At 40.8% G+C, this 18770-nt stretch overlaps 1 protein-coding gene and 1 long non-coding RNA gene across 8 annotated transcripts in view; both read left to right on the forward strand.

Moving 5' to 3' along the window:
* The first annotated feature begins 2358 nt into the window (after positions 1–2358).
* The window catches only part of LOC127356407 (caskin-2), a 54980-nt gene continuing 38568 nt past the window's right edge, over positions 2359–18770 (forward strand). For 4 of the 7 annotated variants that reach the window (XM_051388106.1, XM_051388107.1, XM_051388108.1 and 1 more), the window contains exons 1-2: positions 2359–2656; positions 4501–4922. In XM_051388106.1, the coding sequence (XP_051244066.1) occupies positions 4829–4922 (94 nt within the window). In that variant the 5' untranslated portion in view covers positions 2359–2656; positions 4501–4828. The remainder of the gene's footprint in view (positions 2657–4500; positions 4923–18770) is intronic. The other 3 variants (XM_051388110.1, XM_051388111.1, XM_051388112.1) reach the window with 1 other exon arrangement.
* On the forward strand, positions 5342–7390 carry LOC127356409 (uncharacterized). Its single transcript, XR_007881982.1, has 3 exons — positions 5342–5539; positions 5989–6036; positions 6236–7390. It is a non-coding gene; the product is annotated as an uncharacterized LOC127356409 (long non-coding RNA).

Below are 18770 nucleotides of genomic sequence, written 5' to 3' on the forward strand. Positions count from 1 at the left end.
TTAGTTTTTTTTGTTTATTTCAAAACTTAAAAGTTTGAGTTTGACTTAAGAAAAATAAAATTGACTAAATTTAGACATTAAATAATTTGCTTAAAGTGACGAATTAACGGTTTGATTAAGTATAAGTATTTGATAAATGCTACACGTTGTTTATTTGATTTAATTTAGTTAATTATGAGGTCATGTATAAATGGTTAAAATACAAACAACAACCAACCTCTGCAGTTCATCTAACGGCCACTAGAGGCTGGCTCCAGCAGTGAGTCTCCATAAGGTCTCATATTAAAATACTTTACAGCAGAAATAAACATGTTTACATCCTTTTGGTCTCTAGAGATAATTTCCCTGTTTTTAATGTTTGTGTTGTAAAAACTTCCTTAATTATACAAAATATCTGTCAATTAACGAACAAATCCATTAAAATGACACAATAATTACTTTTTTACTGTTAATGTCACTAATTTTATATAATATTAGAAATGTATTAACAGTATTAAACTGGAATTTAACAGTTTAATACTGTAAAATAAACAGTAAATATCTGTGAAAAATTATAGATTTGCAAAATGTATTTTAACTTTGAATAATCTATAGTTTTACGATTATTTACAGTTACAGATTTTTATTTTACATTATGTAAATTTACAGGATATTTTTGTAACTTCATTGATATTATTATGTATTTTTACAGTCTACAGTCTTTGTTAGAATGTTTAATGGATACATTTTATAATAATAATAATAATAATAATAATAATAATAATAATAATAATAATAATAATATGTCAGATATTTAGGTTAAAGCTGCTGAAACTCTGATTAAATAAAAATATTCTCCTGATAAAGTTTTAATATTCCGACATGGAGACAGAAAAATAATTGTTAATAATTTGTTTCGTTTTAAAACATTAAAATATCCTGAATATAAAAAAACAGTGTGTGGAAAAGGAAAGAGATTAAATTAGAGGGTCGAATATATTTTATTAAGTTACTGAACGACACAACAGGAAAAACACTGATTCTTCAAAATAAAAGCACGACTGTCAATGTTTCTCTTATTAATTGAACATTTTAAATTCATATGCAGGTTTAAAAAAGATATTAAAAACTCTGAGCAGCAGCAGTTTCTCACACAAACATTACTTATTATTATTATTATTATTGATATTTATTATAACTTATTCATCTATTCACCAAAATAAGAGCGTTTAATGTGTATGCCGTACAGCTCAGGAGAAAAGTCAAACTTTAGGTTAATGCAGAAATTAAATTACATAACAATGATCATTTTGATTAATTGTCTGTTTGGATGAATCCATTAATCATTTGTTCTGTAAAATATCAGACAAATTATAATTTCCCACAACCTGAAGTGAAATATATTTAAAACCTAATTTATATATTTTACTGTAGAAAAGCAGCAAATTCTCACATTATAGATCATATTTGGAATTTTGGCTTAAAAACTGACTGACAGGGTTAAAATATTAAATACATTTAAATATCCAGAGAAATATTGATGGTGGCAGAAATATTTGCTGATTTAATCACAAACAATCAATATTTTCTTGCAAACGGCCCCAAATAATGAAATATATAAAGATTGTGTTAGAAATCAACAAATTGTTTTATTATTTCATAAAACTTCAGTTTTACAAACATATCATTTTCTCATTGTGATCACAACAGATCAATACATCAGATAAATAGATCCATAATTAAATGTAAATATACAGTTATATTAATTTCAATTTAATCTCAATGAATGTGTTAAATTTGACTTCAGATCATTTTTATATTTCCTTATTAAATTTCTCTTGAAGAAATCATTAATTACTAATCGTATATTAATTATGATTCTGGCTCTGTGTAATATATTACAAAGGTTTTTGTTGGTATTACAAGTTAACTGCACTATCACTGTGCAGTGATTTAAAATGTTCAGTTAAAGTTTTTTAAGTAGATATCTTGTTGTCTATGTTTTATTTTGAAAGTCTAAGCTGGAAGTTTTGTTTAGTATTTTTTTTGTTTTGTTTTTGTTTCACTGATTTCTTTAATATTCATCTATTTATTCATTTCTCAGCTCCGGCCTGTGACAAAACCTTTATAATGTTATTATTAATGTGAAAAATAATACAATTTCATTATTTATTTATTTATTTTTCTGTTAATTAAATATCAGTTTAAATTGTTTTAATTACAAATATACTGCACTCCAATAACACACCACAAAGCAAGAGATTTACAATGTTCTCAATTGTTTTAAGTAGATATCCCATCGTCTTTGTTTTATGTTGAAAGTCTCCGCCGGAAGTTCTGTTTATCCTTATGGGTAAATTGACACCGTGTTCGCACCGAGGAGAGCGCAGCGGACGGGATGAGGCATTCACGGCGAGGAGGGAAAACCTGGAGGAGCGTCAGACAGCAAAGTGTCCTAAAGTCCTAAAATACCTCCAACGTTTATGTTCAACCTTTAACCGGATTAAAGTGTAATCTAACACGGCTGGAAGATAATAATCCCGGAATAATCTGCTCCAAGAAAGATCGATTTTTCTGGAACATCAACAGAAGGAATTACTCGGGAGTTTTCCTCCAAACTGCCACCGTGGTCCGCGAACATCCAGAGGAAAGTTTCTGCCACACTCGGCTCTGAAAGGTGAGTCGTTTATAAAATCCATTCCTTCTTCTGATAATAATTAATGGAAGAAAACGGTGTTTAGAAGCGGGTTCACTAACTTTGGTCCAAAGGTCGGCGGCGGAGGACGTGACGGCTCTCTGCGGTGTGTTTACATGCCAGACTCCGGCCGCGATGTGCCAGTTTCCTCCGCTCCGGGCACAGCTTCACTCCTCTTTACATTCAGACGAGTTTATGTGAAACTCGGATCAATACGTGGACAATAAAGACGTTTGTACATCAGTAGAAGCTCATCTTGAATTCGGCTTACTTAAACATCACCAAAGAGCGTTTGAATTCAGTCAGATTTTAAGTCACAACAGGGTCACAAAGCTCGCTGACCTACGCCCCCGCTGTGCGTAATTCAGTACAAGACTTCCAGTGTGAAAGGTTTAACGGTGCTTTATGCTGCTTTAACTGGGCCCGAATTGTAGACTGACTCCTACAAATTCAGGCAAAACCTGGAATCACATGTTTTGTGTGTGTCTTTTGTGGCTGATGACCACTCAAATATAGAATTAGCAACTTCTCTAAGGGAGTCTGGCATGACAGTATGTAAAAATCACAGAAAATGGCACATATAGAAGCTTATGATGAAAGAACTGTTTGCACTGTGCAAACATTTAGTCTGGTTGGTTTTTATACAATGTAAAAGGTTAAAATACTCCATTATGCACCTCTCTAACTTCACTTTAAAGTAATAACTGTGTAGTAATTCTTGTCTGTGAGCAATAAAGTGATTTATTCATCCCCACTTTGGACCACTTCAGTGAGACTGGGAGTCCCTGCGCTGTCACAGTGAAATGTACGAGTATTGTTCCTCTTGTCATGAATGCAGAGAGAATACAGAAACGCCCGAGGGAGGTGGAAGAGAACAGGGGACATGATCGGTGTAAATGGGAATGACAGCTCTGCTTACGCCCTGTGCTCCTCTGTGGCAGCCGGGTTATGTAATGGATCAAGTTGGAACCAGGAAAAAAACAGTCCAGGACTCGGCGCCGGCTGCAGGGCCAGACCAGAGTTCCTATCTGGACTCTGCAAACTCTCTCTCTCTGTTTATACAGCAACACTGGGGCTGCAGCGGTCGGGACTGTCAGCAGTGATCTGGAGCGGAGATGAAGGAGTTCTTCCTCCTATATCCGTGAGCCTGGTCACTGGGCTGGAAGAGTTTAAGTAGCTGCTCTTGAAATGAAGTCGATGGCCAGAGAGAGCATATATTCTGTCACAGAGGCCCGAGGGGAGCAGCACAGAGACGAGACCGAGAGCCAGGTGGTCTCATCCTCCTCTGCTTTAAAAACGTGAAATAAATGAATGGAGTCTGGTGTGAAATCCTGAGCGGCACACAGCGAGGAGCACTCACAGTCGGTGTTTACACAGCAGAGGAAACCCGCAAGTGAATCCCTCATGAGCTGTTTGTGTGTGAAGGTTTGCTGAGCTGTAATTAAAGCTGGCACTGTGGTCAACCCTCACCTCACCTGTGACAGGTGTGTGTCCACATTTCACTGTGTGAGCGTCACCAGAGCGAGTGAAACCCACAGTGGTGATTAAAGCTGTCAGATGTTACATTAAACTGTGAATAAACTCTGTTCTTTATGTAGTTGATTAAATAACAGCAGACAAAGTGACATTTATGGTAAGTTTCATCTCCAAAACTCACAAAGCAAAGTTTAACAGGAGAGAATCAATGAGTCCGATCAGTTAAAGATGCATTGAAACATCTGTACAAATATCTGCTTGGGACAAAAATGTCTTTTTTAACACAAAAAAGTGTAATGCTGTGGTTCTCCTGATAAATCAACTGATCTGGTTTTCTCATTTCTTTTCAGCTCTGACCACATCCCCCCCCCTCCAGTCCTCCTCCAGTCACATCAACAGGAGCTCCACCAGCCTCCAACCCCCCTGGAAATATCACCCACCCCCCCAATAAAGACTGAAAAGTCTGAGCAGGAAATTAAGGAGTGGCAGAGTTTTTCCAGAGGAAATAATATCACCAAGGATTTAACGGTTGTGTGTCGGGCTGCTTCCTGGCTGAGTGTCAGAGGGGGGGGCGGGGGGACGTCTCACCTGAGGCAGGTCCGATGTCTCCGGCGCTCAGCACGAGGCTCTGAGGAGGCGGCGGGATTTTAAGTCAAGCTGGTTGAAACGCGAGGGAGCATGGGGAAGGAGCAGGACCTGCTGCAGGCGGTGAAGAGTGGAGACCTGATGTCCACTCAGAAGCTGCTGTCCAAACTCAAGTCCAACAGGAACAGTGAGTATGCTTTTACTCTGAAATACGGCTGATATCGGGGGGTCACCAGCAGACTCCAGATGTTTAAGTGTCTATAAGTGTTTGTTGTTGGCCGTGCTGTGGCGCCGCCTGCAGATGATAGGCGGCACTGTGAGTGAATGATGGGATGTCGTTACTTCACCATTTACACTGAAGTTACAAAAACGTATCGATCGAAATTATCGATATATCGATTATTATCTGATCAGTTAGTGTTTAATTATAGGACATTTATTATAAATATTAGATATGTTTATTGATTGAAAGGTTTATGGTTCATACTGTATTTATTAGTAATTAATTTTACTCTTATTAAAGAATTGATGAGGACATATTTGGAGATATGAGGAGGTGGAGGAGATATGAGGAGGTGGAGGAGATATGAGGAGATATGAGGAGGTTGAGGAGGTGGAGGAGATATGAGGAGATATGAGGAGGTTGGAGGAGATATGAGGAGGTTGAGGAGGTTGAGGAGGTGGAGGAGATATGAGGAGATATGAGGAGGTTGAGGAGATATGAGGAGGTGGAGGATATATGAGGAGATATGAATGGGTTGAGGAGATATGAGGAGGTTGAGGAGATATGAGGAGGTTGAGGAGGTGGAGGAGATATGAGGAGATATGAGGAGGTTGAGGAGATATGAGGAGGTGGAGGATATATGCGGAGATATGAATGGGTTGAGGAGATATGAGGAGGTTGGAGGAGATATGAGGAGGTTGAGGAGATATGAGGAGGTGGAGGAGATATGAGGAGGTTGAGGAGATATGAGGAGGTATGAGGAGGTTGAGGAGATATGAGGAGATATGAGGAGGTTGAGGAGATATGAGGAGGTGGAGGAGATATGAGGAGATATGAATGGGTTGAGGAGATATGAGGAGGTTGAGGAGATATGAGGAGGTTGAGGAGATATGAGGAGGTGGAGGAGATATGAGGAGGTTGAGGAGATATGAGGAGGTGGAGGAGGTTGAGGAGATATGAGGAGATATGAGGAGGTTGAGGAGATATGAGGAGGTGGAGGAGGTTGAGGAGATATGAGGAGGTGGAGGAGGTTGAGGAGATATGAGGAGGTTGAGGAGATATGAGGAGATATGAGGAGGTGGAGGAGGTTGAGGAGATATGAGGAGGTGGAGGAGATATGAGGAGATATGAGGAGGTTGAGGAGATATGAGGAGGTTGAGGAGATATGAGGAGGTGGAGGAGATATGAGGAGGTTGAGGAGATATGAGGAGGTGGAGGAGGTTGAGGAGATATGAGGAGGTGGAGGAGATATGAGGAGATATGAGGAGGTTGAGGAGGTGTTGATTTGCTTAAACAAGCTCTTTTCTGCTGAGTCTTCGCCTCCTGCTTCTGTCACACCTCCTAAAACTCTCCGTCTGAACGAACGACGATGCCAGCGGTTCTCCGACAGCCAGCCAGCGAATGAAGCAGTTTTCTGTCTGTCTGCTGCCTCGATGAATATTTAAAACCTCCGACTCACACAGGAGTTTTACTGTTGAGGAGAAACTGAAGGTGCAGACTCTCTTTATTGCAGCTGAACCCATCTGAGGATTCCTCCATTAATCCATAAACATCAGTTCATTTAAACCTTCAGTGGAAGACGGGACGGTTTGTCCTCACTGGCTGTCACCTTACGTTCACTCCTTCATCCTCTCATTGTGCCGCTCACGTTAAATAACTCGTCTGCTGGCTCCGAGGACGAAGAGGGTTCGGGGTGGGTCGGATACAGAAAGGATCATTCGTGCTTTATTCTGAAAGCGGAAGGTCTCAGTTGGTTTGTTGGGATTTGGAGGGTCTTTTAATCTATTGTTTTTTATTTGGTACAACAGAGTATTAGGGCCAGAAATATGAGGGGGGAAGATTTAAAAAACAGAAACATTTTGAGAGAATAAAGTCAAAAGTCTGCCTGTGTTGTATCGGAGCCTCTCTGTGGTTTGTTTTTATCTGCAAGGTAAAATCACTGGTTTTGTGAATGGAGTCTGGTTGTAGCGCCTACTGTTGGAGCTATAGTGCGACACCTAGTGGCTCATTATTTACTGTTGGGACATTTAACCTACAGCGATACATCATTTTCTATAAGTTCGTCATATGTTTAAATAACCTGTGTACGAATCAGAGCTAAAGTAGCATTTAGCAGCTACACACACAGCTAGCATAGCAACATAAACACTTATATTTGAGGCTGAATGAGGCGTTCACTGCCCTCTGGGTGGAGGAATCATTTGACCTCCTCTCTCTGTGACTGATGCCGTCGCCTCCCTGCCTGACAGCCTGTTTTGTCTGCGGTGTGAGTGACCAAGAAGAGAGGCCCTCCGAGGGGCCCCGGGGCCAGCGGGAGGTCAGTCTTTATCAGGCAGATAACCTCTCACCTGTCACAGGACCGTCCACACGGCCAGGCGTCCAGCGTGATCATTGACCTCCGACCTCTGCGGGATAAACAGAGGAGGGTCTCTGATCCGTTTACCAAACATAGACAGGAAGTGACGCAACAATGACGGGACACACGAGGTCTTGTTACTTCTGCAGATTCATCCATCAACTCTTGGATCCTTAAAGTGGAAACTATTTTAAGCTCTCAGTAAGAACAGTTTCTATAACAGGAGGTAACACAGAGCAGAATACTGAGTCTCCATGTTTGTGTCTCTCGTACATTTGGTTCAGTTTCAACTCGACTTACTCTGACTGTATTAACCCGTTGAGAAGAGAGCGGGCTTCAGTTAGCCTCCGGGAGCAGTAAACTATCTGACTGTACTGTAATAAACTCATTGATGCTGGTAATACTACTGTTATAAATCAATATAAAGTCCAATGATGACATAGAGTCGACTGTTTGGGAGGTTATGCTAGCTGTTGCTAACCTCTACTCAGTATGTTTATATTGTGACGCAGTGGTTCCGACTTTAGACGCTGTAGAAGCACCGGACTGCGATCTTTACCTCGATCCCACACTTTGGACCACACATGAAAGTGGTCTGAATCAGGATGAGTCTTAGAGACTGTAATAAAAAGTGAACGTCCTATTATTGGATTGATAATAGGTATGGATGAATTATTGGAATTGGTATCAGGAGAGAAATAACTCAACGACATAAAGGAACCTCAAACAATGGAGGATAAACTGATTCTATCTGTTAAAGTCGCTCTGGAACCCACCAGTACACTGACACTATTGGACGTCCTGAGGGGTTTTATAAGTTGGAAGCTGGTATTTACGGTGACTTCGATGTGTCCTGAACGCAGCGCCATCCACCTGTCAGTAGCAGGGGAGGACCTCCGTCTCTGAGCTGTTGGGGCGTAGACGTCCCCTCGGCCAGCTGACGGGCCCCTTCCCACTCCCTCTGGGACTTCCTGCAGATCGTCACATGACCCCCACGCATTGTTCTCCGCCTCCACACGCCCAATCCATCACCTCGAATGTTACACGAGAGCCTTTTATTGTTCCGGCCGACAGCGCTTACAGAAATATCGCTGACAGACTCCCGGACTAACTCGGTTCCACATTTCGGGACGTTTCTTCTGATTTTTAAAGCTCATGTGACCCAAACTCTGTCCTCTGACATCTGGTGCTTCAGTATCTCCCCCGCGCTATCACCCAAATCACAAGGAGCTCCCAGCTGGTGCCCCGCCAGGATTAAAAGGAATTATAGCATTGTGGGGTTGGAGGGGGGGTCCGGCTCTGTTTATCAGATGCTGTGGCATCTCATTCTCACAGCGCTGCTGTTTACAGTCGGCACACTGTGACTGAGCCGCTCGATTAAATTAGGACTTAATGGACTAATCTCATAACCGCAGTGTGCTGCTGAGGCTTTCTGTGAGTCTGTGGAACTTTATACAGTTACACAAATATACGCTTCATTTTATCTTCCTGTGAAATAGTTTCTTTATTGTTTTAAAAGTCGAGACTGAAGTCAATGGCTGAACTTCCTGTTCATTTATTCCTTTAATTAATCTGCAGTATTTTAGTCATGTAATATTTGTCTATAATAACATATATGGAGAAAAAAGTTTCTAATAATTCATTATAAACACGAAAACTAAGATATTAATTTCATTATTAAAGTTAGACTTTGTTTTCGTTACCTTAGATTGAGACGTTTTTATCTACAGAGGGAGTCGGTCCTCTTCTGGTGGCGGAGTCCGCCAAACACTGGCTCCAGAAAGGGACGTTCGAATTTCTCTTGCATTTCGTGGCCACCGTAGTTTCTTCTACTTGCTTTGGAAGAGGAGGGTGAAGCAAGGAAGTTAACATTAACAAGTTAACAAGTACACTATTAATTATATAAAAGAAGATAAGAGTATATATATATATATATTAGTTGCAGAAGCTAGTTTTTCTACCATTCATCCATCCTGTTTGCTGACTGTTTTCGCGCAGTCTCAACACGTAACTTTCAGGTGTTACAGCCGACTCAATATGTGAATGTGTTTATTATTATTATTATTTATTCATCCAGATGGTAAGAAGAGTTTGGTGGATTCTGTGTTTATAACATTGAAGATTTTGAATGTAATTTTTATTTGTACTAAACCAAATACCAAGTGAAAAGTACTTAATCTGGAATATTTCTTTAATTTACAAAACTAAGTTAACTTAGAATTACCAGTAAAAGCTGCTTCATAAAGAATATTTCACATTTTGTTTTAGTTAAAATAACTAGAAAACATTAAATTAAAGATACAATTATTCTGAGAATTAAACAGTCTCAAACATAAACTTTAAAAAGGAAAGAAAATACATACCACCAAAATAAGGGAAGAAAATAGATCAAATAAAAAATAAAAAAGGATGAAATAAATGTTTATATCATTTAACCTTTATTTAGCAATGGAAGAACCATTGAGACCGAGATCTTATGTTCGATGGAGCTGATGGAGCAGACAATAAACAACAATACAATAATAATAAATATATATATATGTACAATCATAAAACAGCACAGAAGCCGACCCTCAACTGTAACATAATAAATTATTATTCATACAAACTCAATCTGAGAGGCCAAATATTACTGATAAATAAAGCTTCAACGTCAGTTTACTCACAAGAGCTTTAATTATCTTCACTGCTTTAATCTCTACATTTTTAGAACTCTTTTCTCATTTAAAGTCTATTTAAAGGGACAGAAGTTGTGGCAGTTGTAAGTCATTTAAAGCACAAACAAAAGCAAATAAAAGCCTCTGTGCCCTCTAACATCCCCATCTGTCTTTCTCTAACAACGTGTGCCACAGGAGGTTTTATTATTGACCCGGCGGACTGATGTTTGCTGCTGAAGCTCATCAGTGTCCCATTATCAGAGCCTCGTAAACCTGTCGTCTCTCTATGAAATGCCGGCCGTTGAGAACCGAAACAAAACGTGCTGGAGACTCTTCTGTCGGTGGGGGAGGACGGGGGAGGACGGGAGAGGAGGGGGATGTCTGCTGTCTCTCCACGCACTTGCTCAGACCGAATCTGCCTCATGTTTTATTCACGAGTTTGGATTCAAACTCACCGCGGGCCAATCAGCCCCCGCAGAATCCGGCCTCAGTGAGCGCTGCAGGCAGATTTACTCTGCAGCTCCTCTCACTTCCACCTCAAATGTTCTTTTCACCTCTAAGAATTTGTCTGGTTTTCTGGATCCTGGTTCGTCTTTTTCTTCTAAATATTCATCCCAGGAATCTGAAAGTTAAACTCTGACCAAGACCTTCAGAGTGGGATGCAGTTATTTATGAAGGACTAATTCTGGGAGAAAGAGACGACTCGCAAAGTGAGCAGCAAAGTAGAAGTTGTGAAAACGTGTTTAAAAAAATGCAAAATGTGTACAGCTCACTCGCTCCTCTACCGGCTTCCTGCCTCTCCTGTCCTGGTCTGTCCATCTCCTGGCCTGTCTATCTCCTGGTCTGTCCCTCTCCTGTCCCTGCTGTGTCCTCGTCTTCCCCAGAGTCAGAGTCCTGGTTGGAGCCTCTGCGAGTCGTCTTGTTACTGTATTCTGTCGTCAAATTAGTCGTAATAAACCTTTAATTAACTGCAGTTAGATGTGAAAATATTCTCTACAGCTGTTCTTCCTCTCACTCGTTCTCAACTAATTATTATTATCGATAATAATAATAATTAGTTGCAGCCATCATAGCTAGTTAATAAGATATTAGCAAAAAATTGTTGTTTCTAGTAGAATCATAAATGTAAACAAAAGTTTGTGAAGGGAAGTCAGTCATAAAAGTAATTTTGTTAATAATGTCTTGAAGCTTTCTAAAAACGTTTCTTCTCCCCAGTAAGGTCTTTATCTGACCTCCGCCTGCAGCTCCTAACATTGCAGGTTCGATAAATATTAAGTGGCATCTCAGGTCTAATTTTTATGTTTTCTGAAGCTACAGCTGTTGATAGTTGAATAATTGTTTTATAATCATAAACATTGACTAGTTTAAACTTCCTCATGTCTCAGATTTCTGTCTCTATCTGACCTCCGCAGCTGAGGACCTCAGATAAACATCAAGTCATGTCTCAGGTTGGGGAGGGAAATTGATGGATTGACTTTATTCCTTTATAGTCTTAATAGTGGGACCACACTGAGAATTGTTGGTCAGTGATTTCCTGCTCTGATTAATACAAACCCAGATCTGCAGTCGCTCTCCACTCGCTGTCACACGTCTCCGTTTTCCTGCTGACAAAAGCGGAATAACTGAGTCACTTGACGTGTCTCGTATGTAACTAGGACACATTCAGAGATTAACACTCACAGTCTGAAGAAACCCCAGAAACAGGACGTTTCCTTTACATGGCGTGCTCGAAGAAAAGGTCAAATACAGAAGCCTGTTTGTTCGGTCAATCATTCGCCTCTTACTGTGAGAGTTTGAGGAGTTTAGCGGGACTGTGCTTGCTCTACTTCCACTCTCTCATCTCTAAACATCAAACTGTAAACCGAGGGCATAATGAGGAGGGGAGTTTCCACTCTCAGACGGCACAGATTTGAGGGGAAGTGTTAAAAGCTTTCAGACCGTCGGTGAGGTTCTGCCTCTGTGTTTGAGCTGATGGTGTTTGTCTGTCAACTCTACTGTTGGTGTGTTAAATGTTTAATTGGTCCACTAAACAGACGGGATGCCTATGGGCTTTAAAGTAGGCCGGTAATACCTCTAGAGAGGGAGACAAAGCTCATGTGTGTTGGCTGACTGAGGGGCCCCTCAGGACCTCTGGGGGCCAACCCTGAGTCGGATGTTAAGGTAAAGGAGGAAGACGAAAGAGCCCTTACTTTGATTTTACTGTATTTTCCTCTGGACCTGTACTCATCATCCTCTGAACACCACTGCCCCTAAACGTTAGCACTATGGCTCGTAGCTGAGCCTAAGTGCTCTCTGAGCGGAGGGAACTAGAAATATCTTCCGTTGCCAAGTCGCATCTAAGGTTCATCCTATTTACTGGAGCAGTGAACAACGTTTCCATTGCATTAGAACATTATGGTAGGATGGTAATGAGTCTTCCAGGTATTAGTCAGACCCTCAGGTGTTACCAGGGAAACGGAGTTATAGCTAAAACTTTAGATTTTGATTACAAAACTCATGAAAATATATCTTATTTTTCCCTTTGGCCAGTGTCCGTGGTATAAGCAGGATAGTGACGGTTCCGGCCTCCACGCCGTCCATTAATCCATGACAGTGGACACCTCGTCAGACATTATCGCTCACATACTGGACCTCACTGTTCTCTCTCTTTGTCGGCTGAATACTTTTATGTCTAGTTTTAAAAAGTCGTCCCAAAAGAGCTTCTTCCCTTTGAGAGTTTTCCTCCACTTTTGACTCTGAGAACTTTATTGAATCCAGATCCAGATCCTGATTTTAAGTCTTTTCTGCTCCTGTCTGTGGGACGTCTGCTGAACTGAAGCTGAACTGATGCTCTCGTGATGATCGTTTGTTGTCTTCTTCACATAAACACTCCCTCCATTATAGTTTGGTCAGGAATAGCGTGCCTGTGAGCACGCTCACAGCGGCGGTGCAGGAAACTGTGAAACCGGCCTCGCTTCACTTTTTATAGTCTAGAGTCTTTGAAATGAAAAGTAGAGGATAATGAATCTGGTTTGAGGCTGTATCCTGTGTGCATTGTGTGTGATGTGCAGTGGGATGCAGCAGAGTAATGGCTGCTGGTGGTTTTCTTTATTTGGTGCGTTATGTAATGGAGGTTGGCGCTGTCTTTACTTTTTATCTGTGCAGCTCAGACGTCAAGGGACCGAACAACTGAAGATTTTATATGAAATGAGTGAATGCATCTTTGTCAGTGTTAAACACAGTCAGGTTAGAGGCTGTAAACACCTGCACTGACGCCTCTGTGAGGTCGCTGCGTTTCCACAACAGATTTATTCTGCATCGCTGCTGCTGGACAGACTCTGGTTTATTGACAACACATGAATACAATAAAGTCCTGGACTGGTTTCCATCATTGGCCCTCGTGTTTTCACAGTCCAACAACTATTTATCAGGACAGAGAAAGACATTCAGTATCTGATTTTAAGGAATATTACAAAATCTGGTAAACTGAATCATGCGAACAATTCATACCTTTTGCTCAGGTAAAAGAAATTCAGGCTTATATTTGCTATGTGTGTGTAATCTAGCTGAAAGTTCTCTGTTTTATGCTTTTTATTAAGTGATGTATGCAATTCCTTTTTGTCAAATTCAGTGAATTTGTCCTCACGGTTTGCTAGCTTTCCCCTAATCTGCTGTTTGTACACAGCCCTGGCTCTGTGAATGGGAAACAAACAAAGGCCCCTTTTCCACCAAATTAGCTTTGGTTCATTAACTGGTTCCCTTCAACATTGTTGGAACCTTGCTGCTATCGAACCAGCCCACGTTCACACCAGTTTTGCACAACGACCTGTAGAATGACACTCCCACTTTGCTTGCCAAACAAAACCTGACATTTTTTGGTACATTTCAGGTTCCAAGCCAATTTATTTTTGGTCAAAATGCTTCCTTCCCTTAAAAACTATAGGTCCTTGAACTGGAACAGAGCCAAATGTTTCTCCTCCCCTGTAATGTCTTTATCTGACCTCCGCCCACAAAAAAAATAACAAAAGTCATTTTCATGACTGACACAACCTTAGACTATTATTTGTATCTATTAGAAACAACTATTTATGTATGTATGTAATATTTGTTTTTTGTCATTAAGTTTTTTGAAAATGTTTCTCCCCCCTTTAACGTCTTTATCTGACCTCCGCCCACAGCTCCTAACAGGTGAGTTCAGATAAAAATCGATAGATTGACTTTATTCCTTTAAAGTCTTAATAGTTGCACGATACTGAGAATTGTTGGCCAGTCAGGAATGATTTTTCTGCTCTGACAAATAAAAACCCAAATCTGCAAACTTTCTCCAGAAAATCCTTTACTGCAGTGTTTTTGTGCAACTCGCTCTCCGCTTGCTGTCATACGTTTGGTTTTCCTGCTGATGCTGATGAAAGTGGATTAGACCGAGCAGCACATCACTAGCTTGTTATTTTAACCATGATTTGTGTGTCAGGTAACGTTAAAGGATTTATCCACAGACATTCAGCTTACTCTCTAGTTTGAAGATCTGCTGTTGTTGTGATGTTAGCAATAGACGCAGGAGAGTTGTGAGTACCGCTGTCTACAAACCGTCTCGTCCTCTTGCAGCAGCAACTTTAGTGACAGTTTGCAAACCCACAACAACTTTAATTACTTGCTGTGTCGTTCCCTCTTTATCATCATTTGTCAGTATTGGATTTCTCCAGAGTCACTTAACCCACCTTTGAGTTTAACAATATTTTAATAAAGCAAAGTTCCGTATTTAACCCTGATGTATCTAGAAGTTTGAGATGTTTTCTTAGCAAGCAAAACCTTTTTCAAACCAATTTATTTTTGGTTTGGTTTACGCTTGTCCTCTCCTATAATGTCTCTATCTGACCTCCGCAGACAGGTGAGGAGAAACAAAGTTTGAGATGTTTTCTTGCATGAAACAAAAGTGTTAAAATATTTTTATTATTGCCTTTATGTCTCCAGAAATGATTTTTATTGGTGGAAAAACTCTGTATTATATTGTTTGGGCTTCTATAGTATGTGTGACACTGTAGTTTGCTGTCAGCAGAGTTAAACTTCGTACTTGAAGTTTAGATTCCTGTACGCCAGCTAAGGCCGAACTGTCAGGGTTTGCTGCACGCAGACTGCACGGTCATTGATGCACGTAATACGGAATCAAACTTTACAAGTTCAACTCGGAAACTGTTAGCTGGACGCTGTTTCCGAAGTCAGCACAATAAGCTGATTGGCGTGCAGGTCAGTTACACTACAGTGAGCGCGAGGGATGCACTGATCGATATAGTTGACTTAAAATAAGAAGGCACTCACTGATATCAGCTGCTGATGTTTATCTGTTGTGTCGCACTAGTTATATGTCCTGTTGGTTGACTGACTCAGATTTCACACCAACAGTGAGCGTCTGTTCTGCTCTGAGTCTCACACCTTGGATGAGAAGAGTAATGAGCTGCAGAGGCAGAGATGTTTATCTTTGTAGATTTATTTCCCTGGTACAAAAGGGAAAATAAGCAACAACAAATCTTCATCGGCTATCGGCCAAATTGTTATTTCAGACACTGCTGTCGACACAGAATGAGCTTAAATGAAACGGCGGAGCTGGAAGAGTTGCCTGCGTTCTTAAGTCAGTTGTTCGGGAACATTTCGGGGTCCCGATCAGCAGCAGCAGAGAGAGTTGTGGCTAAGACGAGGATGCTGTGTTGCTGTTGCTCCACTGTTGTAGGGTCTGTGAATGGAAACACGTCAAACGCGCAAATTCAACAGCATCATGCTGAAGAAAGATTCAGCAGCACAATACCCACAATCCTCTTTGTTGATCTCTGTCTGAGTTTCTCTTGAGGTAAAGAAGTTCAGATTTTTTCTGGTCCAAACTCTCATTTTGTACTGTTAAGGAGACTGTCTCGTATCTGATTTATAAGTTCTGACTGTGTATGAAGAACATTTCCCACCGCTGAGCATGAGTGGAATTCAGAGAGCGCTCATTTGGGTCAGAATTGTGGCGAGATGCTAAAAATGGGTTTATTTTCACTCAGAAAACTTGGCTTGTGAATATTTAAGTATGCGACGGTCCGGGTTACCTTAAACCCCCCCGGCAGCTTTAGGAGGACGCAGTTTGAGCCTCAGTGTGACGTCTCACTCGCAGCTGTGGACTCAAACTTTCAGTTATTTTTCCCCCAAAACGCAGAGAGTTGTCTGTGTGCCAGCCATTGTCCGAGCAGCAGAGTGCGTCTGAATGTGGAGGGAAGAATAGAGGCGGTGATGTCATGGTGTTGGTATGTGGACCCCAGAGCGGTACCTTCGATCCCCCCCTTTCTGAGGCTGGAATTTGACTCCAGTGAAATACAGCGAACAGAGAGTTTCCTGAAGGTTTCAGTGAATGACAAAGAGAGAAAGGCGAGCACTGCCAGCTCTCTCTCGCTGCTCTTTTCCCAGCGAGGCTTCCACTTCAAACAGAATCTGACATAAAGAGTCAGAAAGAGTGCTCGAGGTTTAGTGGTGGAGAGAAACTTCAGTTTGTATTAAGTTTTGTCACATTTCAGTCAAAACTTAAGTCACATTTTTATGTTTTCTGGGGCTACAGCTGTCAATAGTTGATTCATTATTGTTAATTGTTTTATAATTATGAACACTGACGGGTTTAAGCGTCCAAGATGTCTCAGATTTTAAATATTTATTTGGAGCTCATCAGTGTGCAGACTTTTTATATTCTCCTAGTTTTTGTTGCATAAACTGACCTCAGCAAGCTTTATTTCCAGCCCTTGGAATAAGCATGTGTTGAAAACGTGTCATGGTTGCGGCAAACTATGACGCGGTGAACCGGCGTGTCCATTACACGCTTTGTTGGGATGCCGGGTTGAACTGCATGTTTTTGTTGTTTTGTTCTGGTTCTCTGTTTTCCTTCATGAACCACTAACGTTAGCTAACACTGCTAGCAGAGACTGAATGTTACCGAATGTAAAGCACAAATTTCCCCCAAATTCTACGGGACATGGCCGAGATGCATCGGTTGCAGCACAGTAACAGCATAGATAATCAGTTTTCAAAATAAAATACCGTGTGCAGACTCTGGATTGGATTTCACGCCACATCAACATTGTGGCACCAGACAGGAAGTCAGTCAGTCATTTTGTGTCCTTTTTAAGGACAAAATACACAAGAAAACAGCGTCGGGCAGGAAGACGCTCTGCTTCTGAAACGCTGTCGGTGGGATTTGAAGGCGCCCAGATCACAGAGCAAAATCGTGCAGCAGACGTAACGTTATAAAGTTGTGCTTGGTGGAAATTCAGGGTTAAACTCAACATATCGGCGAGTGTACGAGAGTCCGCGTGATGTAAATTCTGTTGTTAACGTTGTTTTCTGCAACTATCTGACTAATGAAAAGTGTGTCGACTCTTCTTTGTCTATCTGTGTAAACTGACTCAGTGACATTTAATGGATACTAACAGCAGAGAACAGCTGATAAACTGAACAATGAACCCAAACAGTGAACTCAGTAACTGCAGGAAGTTTGTGGAAAACCAGAGATTTGGATGAATTTTGAGCTGATCATTTCCTGTGAATATTGATCAGAGATGAGTTTTCTGATGGTTTTAGAAACTTTTTATTCAATGATTTGTCTGTATTGTGTATTTCTTGTCTTAGGTAGCATTGGCAATCCCTAATGGGGGTCCCAAACCTTATGTTGGGAACCACTGGTGTTTATTGGTACTGCTTATTAGTACAACAGGTCACACTGATGAATCAACTCGTTCTGAAACTACAATGTTTGTTGTTTTTATTTGTTAATGAGGAAAGTGAGCTCTACTTCCAGAAACTGATGAAAGATCTCTAACTCGCCACTTTATCTCTGTTACTGTAAACGGAGGCGTGGTCCGCCACCGCACCCTGGCTGAGGCAAACAGGCATGCCCGGTCACATGCTGGAGGCTGGGGGAGGAGGTGGGAGGTGGAGGTGGAGGGGGAGGTCTGGTACTCTGTCCTGAAAGATGGAGGTTTGTCTGCGAGGAAAGGTCCCATTATGAGCAGAGGAACAGGCGTGGAGCTGAACTCACATCCCCCTGAACAATATGTGTGGAGGCGAAACAGGAAGAAACACGACATGCTCCACCCTGAAAACAAGAAAATAAACGGGTTCTGTCTGTTTGAGAAATTATTCCTTTTTAATTTAAAGCGTTTAAAGTCGTAACTCCTGTCAGAGTCAAACACGCACTTTCAGCCAACAGGAACTTGTTTTTACCACTTTTAGCTCTTGAACTACAGTTTATGAACTACTTTATGTTTCCTTCAGACACTTTTGAATGCAGGCGACATATTTGTAGATTTATGGATGTGTTTTTTCTTTTGTTTCATTGGCTTCTTTTCATTTCTGTGTAATATGAAAATCAATTTGCAGACTATTAAAACCTACTAGAGTCGTTTAATCCACTGGTTCCTGATGAGTTTCCTTAAAGGAACCATTTTCTGTCAGTGAGTAAACTGACTGTATTTTATATATATTTCATATTAGATTTGATTAAGATAATAACAGCAGAAAACAGCTGATAAACTGAACAATGAACCCCAACAGTGAACTCAATCACTGCAGATCTTCATTGTTCTATCAGCTCTTTGGTTGGTTTCTGATGCAGGACGAGGCTGTTGATCAGAGACTGAAGCTCTAGTTAATATACACTGTTACATCTTCAAAAGTTTACAGTTTAAATAATAATCTAAACTTTAACAACAACTTTCATTTAGTTTTCTTCAAAGGAATTAATAAAATGCTGAAGATTTGATTCTTAAAATGTGAAAAATACCACAAAAAGAGCAGCCATTGGAG

This window comes from Dicentrarchus labrax, unplaced genomic scaffold, assembly GCF_905237075.1.
Source record: "Dicentrarchus labrax unplaced genomic scaffold, dlabrax2021, whole genome shotgun sequence".
NCBI lineage: Eukaryota > Metazoa > Chordata > Actinopteri > Moronidae > Dicentrarchus > Dicentrarchus labrax.